Source organism: Phyllobates terribilis, unplaced genomic scaffold (assembly GCF_046119375.1).
Source record: "Phyllobates terribilis strain yellow unplaced genomic scaffold, ASM4611937v1 Scaffold_9__5_contigs__length_417890890, whole genome shotgun sequence".
NCBI classification, from domain to species: Eukaryota; Metazoa; Chordata; class Amphibia; order Anura; family Dendrobatidae; genus Phyllobates; species Phyllobates terribilis.
Genome location: NW_027362769.1, coordinates 346178057 through 346195124, shown reverse-complemented (window position 1 = coordinate 346195124; position 17068 = coordinate 346178057). Strand labels below are relative to the sequence as shown.

The window sequence follows — 17068 nt, the reverse complement described above, 5'->3', positions numbered from 1 at the left end:
GGGTTTTTACATTTTTTGCTCCCCTTCTGCCCAGAGCCATAGCGTTTTTAATTTTCGGTCAGTATGGCCATGTGAGGGCTTATTTTTTGCGGGACAAGTTGTACTTTTGAACGACATCACTGGTTTTACCATATCGTGTACTGGAAAATGGGAAAAAAATTCCAAGTGCGGTGAAATTGCAAAATAAGTGCAATACCACAGATGTTTATATTTTTTTTTTTTTACCAAGTTCACTGAATGCTAAAACTAACCTGCCATTCTTATTCTCCATGTCATTACGAGTTTGTAGATACCAAACATGTATAGGTTCTTTTTTATTTAAGTGGTGAAAAAAAAATCCAGTTTGCTTAAAAAAAAAAAAATGGCGCCATTTTCCGAGACCCGTAGCGTCTTCATAGCGCCGAAGCACTCACTGAACCGGGGGTGATGGCCTGGGGAGTAAGCCCCAGGCTTTAAAGGGGTTAAATAGTCAATGTATGTACAGACACCTGAACTTTAATAACATAAGTGGAAATAACGGCTAGGTACCGAGACGAAGAATATACATAATCATAAGATAATTATCCAAAATTAACCATCATACTAACAACCATTCCCACACTAACTATGGGACAACCAATGACTAATTCCCTCTGCAACATGAATGCTCGGCTCTTACTTGATAAGCCCAGGTCGCTGTTCTCACAGTCTTCTAATTCTTTGTCTAAGGATGCAACATGAATATTGCTAAAATGAAGATCTAGGGCAGAACCTGAAAATAAAGATGCAAGTTACTACTCACTTTACATTCACCACCTGAAGCGCAAAAAAAAGGCTGCAGCACATAAGAAAACTGAATACATAACCATAAAGAAAAAATGTGTCTCGTTATAAATCAGTGGAAACGTAATTAAATGTCACATGGCGAATTAAAACCTAAAATATTCTTCACCAGATGTACCCCTAGAAAAAACTCACCAAGACTATGATCAGACACTCACGATCACAGTCCATGTGCCCTGTAGAGAACCTAGGGCACACAGGCAACAACACATTTACATGGCTTGGCAGCTTTATTTTAAAGAAGTCTTTAAACTGGATTTTTTATTTTTTTTTAAACTTAAAACAGATTACTTTCTCCGCTTGGTGCTGTTCCACCAATTCAGGAGCAGATTTTATTTCCCTTCTGTGCCCCTCCATTTCAAAGTTATGCCCCCGGTAATAAGAGCACCCAGTATGCAAAGGTTTCCCTTCAACCAACTAGGAATATACCCTAACTACTCCCTTTCCACTTTATGATGTGTCCATGTTTTGATTTGCAAGTGTCATAAGCAGCGTCTTCCAAACTCCAGCCCTCACGGTCCCCCAACTGGTCATGTTCTCAGGTTTTCCTTAATTTTGCAGAGGTGGAAGTATCATCAAGGCATCAGGAATTCTCTCACCTGTGCAATACTATAGAAATCCTGAAATCATAACCTGTGGGGGCCGTGAGGACTGGAGTTTGGGAAACACTGATCATAAGGGACAAAAAGCAAAGGCCCACAGAGGTCAAAGCAGCAAGCTGGCTTGGTGAATTCTCACTCCACAGTGGCCAAGTTCCTTCCTGCTATTAGAGCGCCAGATCCACCTGTATCTCAGGCAAGGAGACCTTCACTGTGGGCAAGGAGACCTTCACTGTGGGCAAGGAGACCTTCTCTGTGGGCAAGGAGACCTTCTCTGTGGGCAAGGAGACCTTCTCTGTGGGCAAGGAGACCTTCTCTGTGGGCAAGGAGACCTTCTCTGTGGGCAAGGAGACCTTCTCTGTGGGCAAGGAGACCTTCTCTGTGGGCATTTGCCTTTTCTCCTGTATGACAAGACCATGTTTTAATTGGTCAGGGTCATAGCGGAGAAAGAACAAACGCCGACAAAAGAAGTTGAAGGGAAAAAAAATTGTGTATTATGCGCTCGTTATTACCGAGAGGAAAGCATAACTTTGGAACAGAGGGTTACAGAAGGAAAAGAAAAAACCTGTCCAGAACCAGTGGAATAGCACCAACTGGAGAATATACAGTGGGTACGGAAAGTATTCAGACCCCTTTAAATTTTTTACTCTTTGTTTCATTGCAGTCATTTGGTAAATTCTAAAAGGTTCATTGTTTCTTTTCTCATTAAAATACACTCTGTACCCCATTTTGACCGAAAAAAAAAAAAAAAAAAGTAGAAATTTTTACAAATTTATTAAAAAAAAGAAAAACTGAAATATCACATGGTGATAAGTATTCATGCCCTTTGCTCAGACACTCATATTTAAGTCACATGCTGTCCATTTCCTTGTGATCCTCCTTGAGATGGTTCTACTCCTTCATTGGAGTCCAGCTGTGTTTAATTAAACTGATAGGACTTGATTTGGAAAGGCACACACCTGTCTATATAAGACCTCACAGCTCACAGTGCATGTCAGACCAAATGAGAATCATGAGCTCAAAGGAACTGCCCAAGGAGCTCAGAGACAGAATTGTGGCAAGGCACAGATCTGGCCAAGGTTACAAAAGCATTTCTGCATTACTCAAGGTTCCTAAGAGCACAGTGGCCTCCAAAATCCTTAGATGGAAGAAGTTTGGGACCACCAGAAGTCTTCCTAGACCTGGCCGTCCTCCCACGATTGCTCAGTTTGGCTGAAGAGCCTTGGTGAGAGAGGTAAAGAGGATCCCCAAGATCACTGTGGCGGAGATTCAGAGAAGCAGTAGGGAGATGGGAGAAAGTTCCACAAAGTCAACTATCACTGCAACCCTCCACCAGTAGGGCCTTTATGGCAGAGTGGCCCGATGGAAGCCTCTCCTCAGTGCAAGACATATGAAAGCCTGCATAGAGTTTGCTCAAAAACACATTAAGGACTCCCAGACTACAAGAAATAAGATTCTCTGGTCTGATGAGACGAAGATAGAACTTTTTGGTTATAATTCTAAGCGGTATGTGTGGAGAAAACCAGGCACTGCTCATCACCTGCCCAATACAATCCCAACAGTGAAACATGGTGGTGGCAGAATCATGCTATAGGGGTGTTTTTCAGCTGCAGGGACAGGACGACTGGTTGCAATTGAAGGAAACATGAATGTGGCCAAGTACAGAGAAATCCTGGATGAAAACCTCTTCCAGAGTGCTCTGGACCTCAGACTTGGCCGAAGGTTCACCTTCCAACAAGACAATGACCCTAAGCACACAGCCAAAATAAAAAAGGAGTGGCTTCAGAACAACTCTGTGACCATTCTTGACTGGCCCAGCCAGAGACCTGACCTAAGCCCAATTGAGCATCTCTGGAGAGACCTGAAAATGGCTGTCCACCAATGTTCCTCTCCACTTCCGTCAGGATGGATGGAGATCTGCAAGGAAGAATGTCAGAGGATCCCCAAATCCAGGTGTGAAAAACTAGTTGCATCATTCCCAAGAAGACTCATGGCTGTACTAGCTCAAAAGGGGGCTTCTACTCAATACTGAGCAAAGGGTCTGAATACTTATGACCATGTGATATTTCAGTTTTTCTTTTTTAATAAATTTGCAAAAATTTCTACATTTCTGTTTTTTTTTCAGTCAAGATGGGGTGCAGAGTGTACTGTAATGAGAAAAAAAAAATAAGAACTTTTTAGAATTTACCAAATGGCTGCAATGAAACAAAGAGTGAAAAATTTAAAGTGGTCTGAATACTTTCCGTAACCACTGTATTCTGTTAAAGTGGACCTTCAACTGGGCGTTATTAGAGATTTGTCTCTGGGGGTATGTATGTCTTCCTCTGCATGAGGTTGACAAAACATAAGCGGGCGGCCTCATGCAGAGGAGAAAAAAAAAAGCCCTCTCTTCACGAATCTCTGCATTAACTGTGTAGCCATACAGCTTATCTAAGTTCTGCATCATTACAAACACTTCCAGATCAGGCAGTCAGTGTATGTGTGGGGGAGGGGGGGGGGCGGTCGGAGAGGACAGCACTATGACTTCTGGAAGGGTTTAGAATGATACATAACTCAGCTCTGTCTTTGCAGAAATCAGTGAGGAGAGCAGGGCGTGTCCTTTTCTCCCTGTGTGTTGCTACCTGTTTATGGTTGGTCAATCTCATGCAGGGGAACTTAAAGGAAATGTGTCATTAGGTTTTTGCCTCCTAATCTGAGAGAAGCATTATATAAGGGCAGTGGCCCTTATTCCAGCGGTGTGTCACTTACTGGGCTGCTGGCTGTAGTTTTTATACAGTTTTATCAGCATGATATCACTAGAGGACTAGTAAACCTGCGGCAATGTAGTCTTTCATATTCATAATACCTTAACCCCGCCTCCAAAACTGATTGCATAGTTAGAAAGTTGCCACAGTGTATTCAGAAAGCTGACAATCAGGGGTGTGTTTGGGGTTATATACAGCTCGGCATTCAGAGAACTGGTGGATCTACAGCAGAGAAAACAATGATTTTATCCATGGAATAGCAAAAACCTGGTAACAGATTCCCTTTAACAAAGCGCTCCCATTAAAAATAGTATGAGCTAAACCTGTGTGAATAAATATGTAGTGTGGATGTATTGAATAATATACTCACTGATCGTCACCTTGCCCAGGTTCCAGCACAGCTCCACTCCTCTTCTGGGTCAAGTGACTTCTATTCCAAATTGCCGGCTCACGCTGAGGTTTATTTATGTGCGAGACGGAAGTCACTATTACCATACAAGTCTACGGAGCCTTGTTCTGACGCTCCATAGACTTACACTGTAAAGGCGACTTCCAGGTCACACAAACGCAGTGCGATTTGGAGAGTCGGAGCATCAGTCACAGGAGCAGAGGAGCAGAATGACGCTGGAAACTGGGAAAGACTGCAATCGGTGAATATGTTAATACACCTATACTACATTTACATTCACACAGGTTTAGCCCATCAATTTTTTTTTTTAAAAGGGAGCGCTTCACGGCATGTCAACCCTGCAGCCTATATCATGAGATCGCTGGAGGGCAAAGGGCTTAGAGAAAAGAAGTGGATCGGGTTCTGAAGCCAAGTATGCATTTTTGTAATTTTATGTAGTACTTTTGGGATAGTCATTAATGTTTGCTCAGTAGAGGACAACCACTGTAAGAGAAGCCAACCTAACCCTCACAGATTCCCTGGAGTTCCCAATTCTGACACTCAGTCTTTAGTGCCACACTGAGGGCCCGATGCTGACCCACCTCAATCACTGACTGAGCAGGCAGTACAGTAAGACGAGACAAGGAAGCACAGACCAGTAATGACTGGGTAAGAGTCAGAATGTGAGCCGTGTAAAAATCAGAGAGGGAGAGTTTGGGTTTTTTTTTCCGCTGGACAACCACTCATTCCTATGGATCCACGCTACAGGACTATGGTTGAAATACCCTTTTAAATAGAGGCACTTTATAATATATATTTTCCAACATGTCCAATTTTCTCGCTCTTTTCCCGCCAGCAATGTAAACGACGAATGCTTTATTCTGCTCCTCTCGCATATACATTTATTTCAATGGGAAAACTGCTCGTCATGTTGAAACGCGATCAGATTCTATAGATTTAGCAGAGCTGAATTTGCTTAATTCAATATCATAAAATGGTCTTTCCTGGTGATTTTACATAGGACTGCAGGTAATCCTGCAGAGTCACCTTGCTTACATGGAGGCTTTCAGGGTGAGCAAACAACGCAGCACTGCTGCACCAGTATAGAAAAATACTGGCAATCTGCACTCCAAGTAATAAGTGAGCCCTGGTCATATTTTATGAATGAATAATGCAAAAAAAAAAAAAAAAAAAAAAAAAATGGCTTGATGCACAAGTATTTAGCTGGGGGGAGAAGGATGAGACATCACATGTACAAGAGAAAATTTATAAAGGAAGCATCAAGCTACAAATACGTATGTACTAACACATAGCTCATGTCCTTGAAAAGAGCAATATGCATTAGCAATATACAGCCGTGCATTAATATATTCACAGATGCAAGTTGCCAAACTCTCTGCAGTGACTGCCTAAGTTTGATGCATTGCTGAGCAGCATTCGCGAGATCACATAATAATACATATGAGAAGAATTACAGCATTGTGCAACTGAAGGGCATCAGGAAAACAGAAAATTCCCAGGGTCGTGTAGAGGGAAGTAAAAGAAATGCAGCCATAGTTGTGCTTACCGGCGGCGGTGCAAGTGCTGACTCACTGCCTGCAGTCCCCTGCTCTGCTCGCATACACTGTGCCATGGCAGCTGATCACGGCAGCTCCCTGCTCATGTGACCGCAGCCCCGTCAGGAGGCTGTCACACGCTCCCAGGAATAGAGGAGGACTCCAGAGCAGAGTGCCAAGCGTCCTGCTTCACTACACCCCCTCCCCTTCTATTCTGCACACAACACATAATTACCCTGCAAGAACTGGTTACACCCTAAATATAGGGTATGGGCCCCTCTGGGGAATGTCAGAAAGGCTGCACCTCAATATATTCCTGACACCTGCACCAAGTGTAAACATGCAGATGCCAAAAAATTATCCCTTGGGCTGATATTTTTTTTCCCCCCACCATATAGAAAAAGCACCTGAATAATGTGTAAAATGAAAATGCAATGTGAACAGTGCCCAAAGCTAGCCAACCACTAGATTTATTTAATGCATATGGAGGCCTTCCAACTCTCAGGTGGTGTTGGGAACATGAGATTCTATCAATTCCAGCTATGTTCACATTGAGGCTTTTTGTGTTTTTCCAACAAATTCACTCCAAAATTCTCAAAAAAAAAATTGGTGTTCATATGGGGAGTTGAAGTTTTATTTTTTTGGAGGAGGGGTGAAAAAAACCCATGCATGTCTTCTTTGATGCGGATACTGGTGAAATCCGTTCCAAAATTAGGCACTGTTCTATCAAAAAAGGCATAAATTTTTTGAAACCACAAATTTTTCAAGTGGAAACAACTCTAGGAAACACTTTATTTTATTTTCTTGAAACAACAGTTTTGAAAAAATTTTTTTTTAAATGTTTCCTAGAGTGGTTTCCACTTCAAAAATGTTGCTTTAAGCAATCCAAGACAGACTGGTTTCTGAGAAGGTGCTGTCTGACAATCCCTTATAAGCAGCTGTAGTTATGTACTATAGACATACATACTGCCATAAATAAAGCCATAGTGCTCAAGAACAAGTCACTACACCTTTGTTTTGCTGTTTGTAAGGGTCTAATAGGTCTTCCTCCATTATAAATTGATTATGTACCCCAAGGATAGGTCATCAATGTAAAATCCTAAAAAAACTTATTGAAGTGAACAGAAGTGGAGCTGCAGGGCGCAGGAGTGGAGCTGCAGGGCGCAGGAGTGGAGCTGCAGGGCCCAGACACTACACAGTATACAAAGCTGTGCTTTTCTGGCTTCTTAAACTTAGACATTAAGCGATCTGATATTGATGATCTTACCCCATGGATAGCTCATAAGTATCACAGTCCTGTACAACCCATTTGATCTTAGCAACACACATCTCCATTTTAATTCAATGAACGTTCCAAGAAACACTTAAATATCATTGACTTACCCAGAACACAAGTGAAAAAAGTCAACATAAAAAGGCAATGTTTTAACATATTATATAACAGATTTATTTCTCATCTGACAAAATGCCTAAAACCCTCCGGAAAAAAAAAAAAAGTGTTTTAAATACAAGTGACCATATAGCAAAGTAAAAGACGAAACACGTAGGCTTACCTATGACTGATTCAACAGTATTACTAGCAGGGTAGAATGGGAGTGCTTTGGCATTAACACTTGATAGCGCAGTAGGGGATGAACTATCTGAGCCAATACTGGATGCCAGACTAGAAGTTATACTGGATGTTATACTGGAAGCCAGTGGGTTTACCACTGAAAAAACACTGAGATGGCTCTGTTTAAAGAATATATACATTAAATAAGCAAAAGGTGCAGGTTTTATTTTTGCATACAAATAATAAAAAAAAAAATAATAAAAAAAGACACTAATTATCTGATTCATGTAAGGGGATTAAGAACATGTCAAACCGACTCAAGGTCTACATCATCCATTCCTGGAAACATGTCATACAAAGGAGACTCCCAAAAGCCATGAATTCCAAATATCCCCTTGAAGTCGGTGGGCTTCGTGTAAATGTGGCTGCACGGGTCTCCTTTGTATCATATGCTTATTGAAGAAAAAGTAAATCACAAACTAAACATTTCACATATGAGCAAAAGATAAAGTCATCGGAGATTGGACAGACGGAACTGGCGAGTTGGAAGTTCACTAAATAAAAATAAATAATAGCCAGATCCCACAAAAATATACAGCACGTTACACTCCTGGACATCGGTCATCAGTGCGAGCTCTTCTGCAGAACCTTGGGTGACCACATAGGTCACCACTGAAGTCACCAGCTTCATGCAGGCGACAGCATGGACAAACATTTAATGGGAGTGCGGTCACAAAATGACTGTCCAAACCAAGCTCAGGGGATCACTGCACCTTCCCACCTACTTATTATCCATCTAACTCTGCCCCATTCTTTGGAAGCTCTGGCTTTACAGAAGCCAAAAGGAGGGTGAAGATAGATGGAAGACAAATCAGTGCAAAGATGCACTGAACTGCTAAGCCATGCCAGCGGGGAACCGAGCACTTGTGCTTAGTTTGAACAGTCATTTTGAGCTGGCAGACTTCTTTTAAGTCCTCATAAGTTAAGAAGCAACAGTAATATGGACCCTAAAAAGCATCAGGATAAAGGCTGTTTGAATATCATTGTTCAGTAGAAGTTCCAACTCACCAAGACATGTAAAGACAATGGACACCTTTGACCAGAAACTTTTTTTATACAGAAGTTGGTGCAACTCCAGCATTCATTTTCAGATATCCCCCTGATAAATAGTTTGCAACCTGTTCCTAGTTTCAGTCATTTCTCATGTGGGCGAATGACTCTCAGTAATACATGCTCGATTCTGTAGTCTCCACTGGCTCTCATGTTGGGGCACAGCTTTATTCCTGTACCGACTTTCTCCTCCTTTCTGCCTGCACTGGCTGCTCTACTTTCTCTGCCGATACCCAAGCTTGTGTTATCTACCCTTCATGCAGTCTTATTTGTACCTTTGTCCCCTAACTACAATCATCTCCTCCATCCCTGCTGCCACCTATACACCTTTTCTATATAATCAGCCTATAGCCATCTCTCCTGACCACCCCATAAAAACACTCGCTAGGTTAAGCAGAGCACGCAAGTGGTTGTAGAAGTTAACAGAAGTCAGTAGCTTATCTCCTCTGTAAAAAAAATAAATAAATCATCATTCTTTGGAATTTCACATGCCTAATCCTTTTTACACTGGCATCATGTATCAAGGTACAGTAAGGAAGCCCCCCCTCCCCCAACCCTCCCTTTGTGAGCCGGGTCCTGCCAAAATTCAGTTGCCATTTATCTGATGTGTGTACAGCCAGCTTAAAACGGAGGATAGTTAAAGTGTAGTGAATCTGCAGAGTCAGAAACAGTTTGGGACTTATGTTGGAAGCAACAGGACAGCCAGCTATGTGAAGGAGTTACAGACTCTACAACAACAAAACGGTAGTAAACATTTAATGAATACCATTTAGGAAACCGATTAATATTCTTTTTAGGAATAAAAGAAAAGAAGAATAAGAAGTCAGTGCAAAGGTATCCAAATCCTTTAAACAGGTCTCTTCTACAATAAGAAACTCAAATAAGAGAGATGATAAAACTACAGAAGACATTTAGTAACATTCAAACGAATAAATACACATTATCAGCATGGCCCATATTGAAAAGGCAAAAAAGACTCCAATACAAAAATTATGGATTTTAAAGTAAAATTTTACCAAATTTTTCTGTTTTATAGAAGTGCATTATTACACTAGGAACAAAGAAACCTGCAGGGAAAATGAAGTATTACAGTGTATGCAAAATCAAAAGACACTTATTGTTAGTGACCCCTTGCTCTGGCTTATAGGAGGATGGGTGGGGGGCTCTTCTTCCTTTTGTGACATCTGTATTACCCAGTCGGCAAAAAATTTCCAATTCACAAGAACTATGCTTGGTAATACAGCCCTGCTCAGCAGATTCCTTATGACTATACTGTAAAGTATAAGTTTCTGCTATATAAAAGGCTTATAACACATTTCCATAGATTGGTCTTGTCAAATAGTGTTTGTAAATGCAAGCAATTTACTGCTCATTAAAATTTTTCAGCCCTTTTTGAGATATTAAACACTTATTTACAGATCGTTCCCATGGAGACAGACCACCGCTGCTAGACAACAGAACATTTGTGGTCCTTACAAGTTCTTTTTAATGAGATTGTAAGTGCTGCATGAAGCTGCCCAGGATCAATGGAGTAGGAATTCACCTCCTAATCTCAGCCAGCTTCATTGCAGTGCTCATCAGTGGTCGGTCTCCAAGGCAACGGGCTGTAAACAAAGAAAAAATGTTAATATCGCAAAAAAAGCTGCAAACTTGAACAAACCCGTATGTTGCAAAAGTGCTTGTTTTTACAAGTACTATCCAACAATACCCATCTAGGAAGATGGGAATAATCCTTCAAGAGTGGCTTCACATTGTGTATTTTCCCCCCAAAAATGGCTGCGTTTTCAAAAAAAAGCAAAAAAATTGTGATTTAAAGGGTTATTTAGAAATCTGCATATTTAGATTCCTGCTTATATTAATAGTGATATCAATGCTAAAGTGTGCAGTAAATTAACAGTCTAAATTAGAAAAAAAAAAAAATTATCTGTTACCAGATTGAGATCCTCAACTAAGAAACCCTCACCTTTTAGCCAGAAAAGAGACCACTACAAAGAGCATCTCTCACCCTAAGAGGACCCCGACACACCCATGCATTATAAAGACCACCCACTGCTTTCACTAGGACTGTTGTAATACTTCTTTTCCCCTGTGGTGGCGCTGCAGGGAAAAATTACAGCTAATTTTACATTTAAGCAGCCTCATCAAAACAGGACCAGGTGATGCAATGGAATATACATTTTTGCTGTTGCTTTTTTTCGTTCCACGCTTTTAGAGCAAGGAGATTTCCGTGCATGCAAACATGACACATATCAAGCATTTTCTATTTCTCCACCCATAAACCAACTTTCAATCCGAACTCAAGTGAATCATTGAGCAGATGTATAAATGTTAGCATAAGATTACTCCAATATTGCATGTCAATCACACCACGTGTAGTTCATACCTGTTTGTTTTCTTGGTCATTCAATTTATGATTATTATGATCCAAAGACAGGCACTTGTGTTTTGCCTATAAAGCAAGGAAAACACTTGTAACAAGAGAATGACGTGCATTTATCAGCAAATACATGGACACGGCATTAGAGATCAGCTCCATCTGCTACAGGAATATCTGTATGTGACGATCAGATCAGAGTTACAAATGGTAAGAGCACTGCCGGCTGGGGAGCGCTCTGCCAAAAAGTCATCCTAAAAAGCACCGGTATAAGTCAGAATTATAAGCAAAACTGCACCTCAAAATTCTTAAGAAAGGGGACCGGTACGTTAACACTGATGTTTTTTTATAACCTATCCTAAGATTAAATGCTTGATTAGTAGGGGTCTGACTTTTGAACCTTCTGCCAGGTAAGGCCCCCACTCACTGTATACACAGGCACATCAGCATGTCTGCGCAAGCCGCTGTGACTATTAGTGCAGCTGGTCTCACTCTTTATATTGTTGACAATCGGTCCATCAATCCTACAGTGTTCATTCAAAGGAAAGGAAAGCAAAAGCCCCTATGAGGTAGAAGCCAATTTCCCCCCCAAAAAATGCTTCCAGACCCTAAATATTGCAATCAGAAAAAAAAAAAATCCCCGGATCAACATCCCATTTCCAGAAGTGTAATACACACAAGCTGTAAAGTTATATTTATAGGGTCTGTTCAATGAATCCATCATCGCACCATCAAGTGGCAGAGCCTTCTATAGTACAGTACAGAGCCCACCGTCTCCCTCCCCATACAGTACAGAGCCCACCGTCTCCCTCCCCATACAGTACAGAGCCCACCGTCTCCCTCCCCATACAGTACAGAGCCCACCGTCTCCCTCCCCATACAGTACAGAGCCCACCGTCTCCCTCCCCATACAGTACAGAGCCCACCGTCTCCCTCCCCATACAGTACAGAGCCCACCGTCTCCCTCCCCATACAGTACAGAGCCCACCGTCTCCCTCCCCATACAGTACAGAGCCCACCGTCTCCCTCCCCATACATTAAAGAGCCCACCGTCTCCCTCCTCATACAGTAAAGAGCCCACCGTCTCCCTCCCCATACAGTAAAGAGTCCACCGTCTCCCTCCCCATACAGTAAAGAGTCCACCGTCTCCCTCCTCACACAGTAAAGAATCCATAGTCTCACTGACATTTACAGGAAAAAATAACCATTGGTCATAATGATAAAACTTCTTTCATCTAAACGAATAGTCTCAGTTCTGGGAAAAAAAACTGATTATAATAAAGATCTCTCCACTGTCTGTCCATATATTTATACCATGTAATTATTTGATAATTTTGAACACCTGAACTAGTTGCAGAGGAGGGCGGCCAAAGTTATGTTTTGATAAGAATCACTGGACTTAAGAGATCATCAGATAACTAGTAAAGTCCACCATATTCATGAGCTCCAACCACTAATTGGCAGCTTTCGGTATACACTGTGCATAGGCGGAAAGCTACCAATCAGTGGTGTAGGCGGGGTTATACAGAGCTCAGCATTCAGAGAACTGCTAGATCTGCAGCAGGGTAAACTGTAATTTTATCAAAACTGCAGCAAGAAGCCCAGTAATTGACACATCGTTGGAATCATGGTGTCTGTCTCTACATCAGGTTACTCTCAGATGGAGGAGAAAAAATCTGGTGTCGGGCTCCCGTTAATTTATAACTGCACATTAACACTCATTTCCCCCTGTCATTGAAAGCTACTATTTCACACTCTTCATTACATCCAAGTAGCATAAACCCCATAAAAACAGTTCACATAACACAAAAAGACCCTTTGCCACATTTTCCTCATCGCTTTTGCGATGAAAGGGGTTTCCCCAAAATGAAAAATTATTCTGCATCTAGCGGTCGGACCCCAGCGATTCCCTACTTACATTCTGCAGCGATCATGTGCCTCACATCAATCATGTAACTGCTGCAACCAATCAACGGCCCATAACGGCATTAGTTTGTACAGCAGGTGACTGTTGAGACCCAGTTTGGCGACATTCTTCACATAATTGATGTATGGTACGTGATTGTTGCAGTACTAAAATTGGCAGCAGATTAAAAAGGGGGTAAAACAGTGCATTGTGAAAGTATTTGGCCCCCTTGAACTTTTTTACCTTTTGCCACATTTCTGGCTTCAAACAAAGATATACAATTCTAATTTTTTGGGGAAGAATCAACAACAAGTGGGACACAATCGTGAAGTGGAAAGAAATTTATTGGATATTTTAAACTTTAACAAATTAAAAACTGAAAAGTGGGGCGTGCAATAGTATTCAGCCCCTTTACTTTCAGTGCAATAGTTCAGTGAGGATCTCTGAATGATCCAATGTTGTCCTAAATGACTGGTAATGATAACTAGAATCCACCTGTGTGTAATCAAGTCTCCGTATAAATGCACCTGCTCTGTGATAGTCCCAGGGTTCTCTTTCAAGTGCAGAGAGCATCATGAAGACCAAGGAACACACCAGGCAGGTCCGAGAAACTGTTGTGGCGAAGTTTAAAGCCGGATTTGGATACAAAAAGATTTCCCAAGTTTTAAACATCTCATCCCCTCTGTCAAACATGGTGGTGGCAGCATCATGGTTTGGGCCTGCTTTTCTTCAGCAGGGACAGGGAAGATGGTTAAAATTGATGGGAAGATGGACGAAGCCAAATACAGGACCATTCTGGAAGAAAACCTGTTGGAGTCTGCAAAAGACCTGAGACTGGGACGGAGATTTATCTTTCAACAAGACAATGATCCCAAACATAAAAGCAAAATCTACAATGGAATGGCTCAAAAATAAACATATCCAGGTGTTAGAATGGCCAAGTCAAAGTCCAGACCCGAATCCAATCGAGAATCTGTGGAAAGAGCTGAAAACTGCTGTTCACAAACACTCTCCATCCAACCTCAATGAGCTCGAGCTGTTTTGCAAGGAAGAATGAGCAAGAATTTCAGCCTCTCGATGTGCAAAACTGATAGAGACTTACCCCAAGTGACTTGCAGCTGTAATATCAGCAAAAGGTGGTGCTACAAAGTATTAACTCAAGGGGGGTGAATAATATTGCACGCCCCACTTTTCAATTTGTTAAAAAAGTTTAAAATATCCAATAAATTTCGTTCCGCTTTACGATTGTGTCCCACTTGTTATTGATTCTTCCCCCAAAAATTAGAATTTTATATATTTATGTTTGAAGACAGAAATGTGGCAAAAGGTAGAAAAGTTCAAGGGGGCCAAATACTTTCAAAATGCACAGTATATTGGTAATTTTGTATTTAACCCATTCCTTGCTCTTCACTACCTGTTTATAAAATCTCAAAAAAAAAAAAGTTTACATCTACACTAAGTTTATTAAAATATCTGTCATTACTGTAATAAAACCTAGGGAGGAAAAGCTAAATTTCTGGTTACCTGCAGCTACCAGAGGAAAGAGGGGTTACCGCATACTGCTATAGACCAAACACGAGAACAGTATGCAGTAAGCTCTTTAGCTCCCTCTAGTGGAGGCTGCTGGCTGACACAGTGTCACTAACGATCTCCATTTGAGGGATTCTGCAGATCCACACTGTAAAAACTACAGCTCCGATTACAGTAAAAATATTTTTCAATATTAATTATCACATAATGTAGGATCTAAAAACATGACAAGACATGGTAATAAAAAGATGGACATTTACTTTATTTTGAAGTTGACAAATGATTGCCCAAGATGGTACATTATAGATCATTATGGATTAGCCATGGAATTACAAAAGCTGATTTAGAGTAGTAATACACTGACCAAAAGATAACAATTAAAACAGAAGACGTACAAAAACTAAATGATCCAATATGAGGAGAAAGATGCAATTCTTTATACTTAAAGGGGTTGTCCACCTTTGGGAACATTTTTTTTTTCTTACTTCAATGAAAGCGATTGGGGCTAAAAATCTTTTTTGCAATTGGGTTTTGTTAAAAATTTTGCACTGCTTGCTTCCCATAGACCCTGTATTACACAGTTTCCCAGCAATAGACAGTCTAATATATAGAGGCTATAGGTGGCAAACGATGCAAAATTTTTAATGAAACCCTATTGCAAAAATGATTGTTAGCCCAAATTGCATGCATATAAGTAACAAAAAAAAATTGTCCACAAAAGGTGGACAACCCCTTTAAGATAAGAAACTACCAACTGAAGTATAACTGTTGTGTAGAAGCTTTGGGATAGCTGGTGGGTGAGATTATGGATGCACATGGCTTACAGTAACAGGAGATATATAGTTATAATAAGGAAGAAGAAAGTCTGTATGTGTTATATCCACAGAAAAAAAATTGGTGGCGGTGTAAACTTAGACTATACAAATTCATCAAAATTTCCAAACCACTTACACATGTGGTCAAAATTGTTGGTACCTCTCGTTTAATGAAAGAAAAATCCCACAATGGTCACAGAAATAACTTGAATCTGACAAAAGTAATAATAAATTAAAAATCTATGAAAATGAACAAATGAAAGTCAGACATTGCTTTTCAACCCTGCTACCACAAAATTTAAAAAAAAAAATAAACTCATGAAATAGGCCTGGGCAGAAATGATGGTACCCCTGAAAATAATGTGACAAAAGGGACATGTTAAATCAAGTTGTGTCCACTAATTAGCATCACAGGTGTCTACAATCTTGTAATCAGTCAGTGGGCTTGTATATAGGGCTACAGATACTCACTGTGCTGTTTGGTGACATGGTGTGTACCACACTCAACATGGACCAGAGGAAGCAAAGGAAACAGTTGTCTCAGGAGATTAGAAAGAAAATTATAGACAAGCATGTTAAAGGTAAAGGTTATAAGACCATCTTCAAGCAGCTTGCACATATTATTCAGAAATTTAAGATCCATGGGACTGTAGCCAACCTCCCTGGACGTGGCCGCAGGAGGAAAATTGATGACAAATCAAAGACGGATAATACGAATGGTAACAAAAGAGCCCAGGATAACTTCTAAAGAGATTAAAGGTGAACTTCAAGCTCAAGGAACATCAGTGTCAGATCGCACCATCCATCGTTGTTTGATCCAAAGTGGACTTCATGAGAGATGACCAAGGAGAACACCATTGTTGAAAAAAAAAATAAAATCATAAAAAAGCCAGACTGGAATTTGCCAAACTAAATGTTGACAAGCCACAAATCTTCTTGGAGAATGTCCTATGGACAGATGAGACAAAAATGGAAGTTTTTGGAAAGGCACATCAGCTCTATGTTCACAGACGGAAAAATGAAGCATATCAAGAAGAGAACACTGTCCCTACTGTGAAACATGAAGGAGGCTCTGTTATGTCCTGGGGCTGCTTTGCTGCATCTGGCAAAGGATGTCTTGAATTTGTGCAGAGTACAATGAAATCCCAAGACTATCAAAGGATTCTAGAGAGAAATATGCTGCCCACTGTCAGAAAGCTTGGTCTCAGTCGCAGGTCATGGGTCTTGCCACAGGATAATGACCCAAAACACACAGCTAAAAACACCCAAGAATGGCTAAGAGGAAAACATTAACTATTCTGAAGTGGCCTTCTATGAGCCCTGACCTAAATCCTATGGAGCATCTTTGGAAAGAGTTGAAACATGCCGTCTGGAAAAGGCAACCTTCACACACAAGAGAACTGGAGCAGTTTGCTCATGAGGAGTGGGCCAAAATACCTGTCGAGAGGTGCAGAAGTCTCATTGACAGTTAGAGGAATCGTTTGATTGCAGTGATTGTCGCAAAAGGTTGTGCAACAAAATGTTAAGTTAAGAAGAACCATCATTTCTGTCCAGGCCGATCTCATGAGTTTCAAATTTTTAAAACTTCTGTGGAAGCAGAAAAGCAATGTCTGACCTTCATTTGTTCATTTCCATAGATTTTTAATTTATTATTACTTTTGTCAGATTCAAG

The 17068-nt window shown here is 40.8% G+C and overlaps 1 protein-coding gene across 3 annotated transcripts in view; it reads right to left on the bottom strand.

Moving 5' to 3' along the window:
• UNKL (unk like zinc finger) overlaps window positions 1-17068 on the bottom strand; it is a 79165-nt gene that overhangs the window by 24148 nt on the left and 37949 nt on the right. For 2 of the 3 annotated variants that reach the window (XM_073648084.1, XM_073648085.1), the window contains 3 exons: window positions 11155-11220; window positions 7663-7840; window positions 659-751 (listed from right to left, as the gene is read on the bottom strand). In XM_073648084.1, the coding sequence (XP_073504185.1) occupies window positions 659-751; window positions 7663-7840; window positions 11155-11220 (337 nt within the window). Of the gene's footprint in view, window positions 1-658; window positions 752-6120; window positions 6257-7662; window positions 7841-11154; window positions 11221-17068 lie in introns of those variants that run through there. The other variant, XM_073648086.1, reaches the window with a different exon arrangement.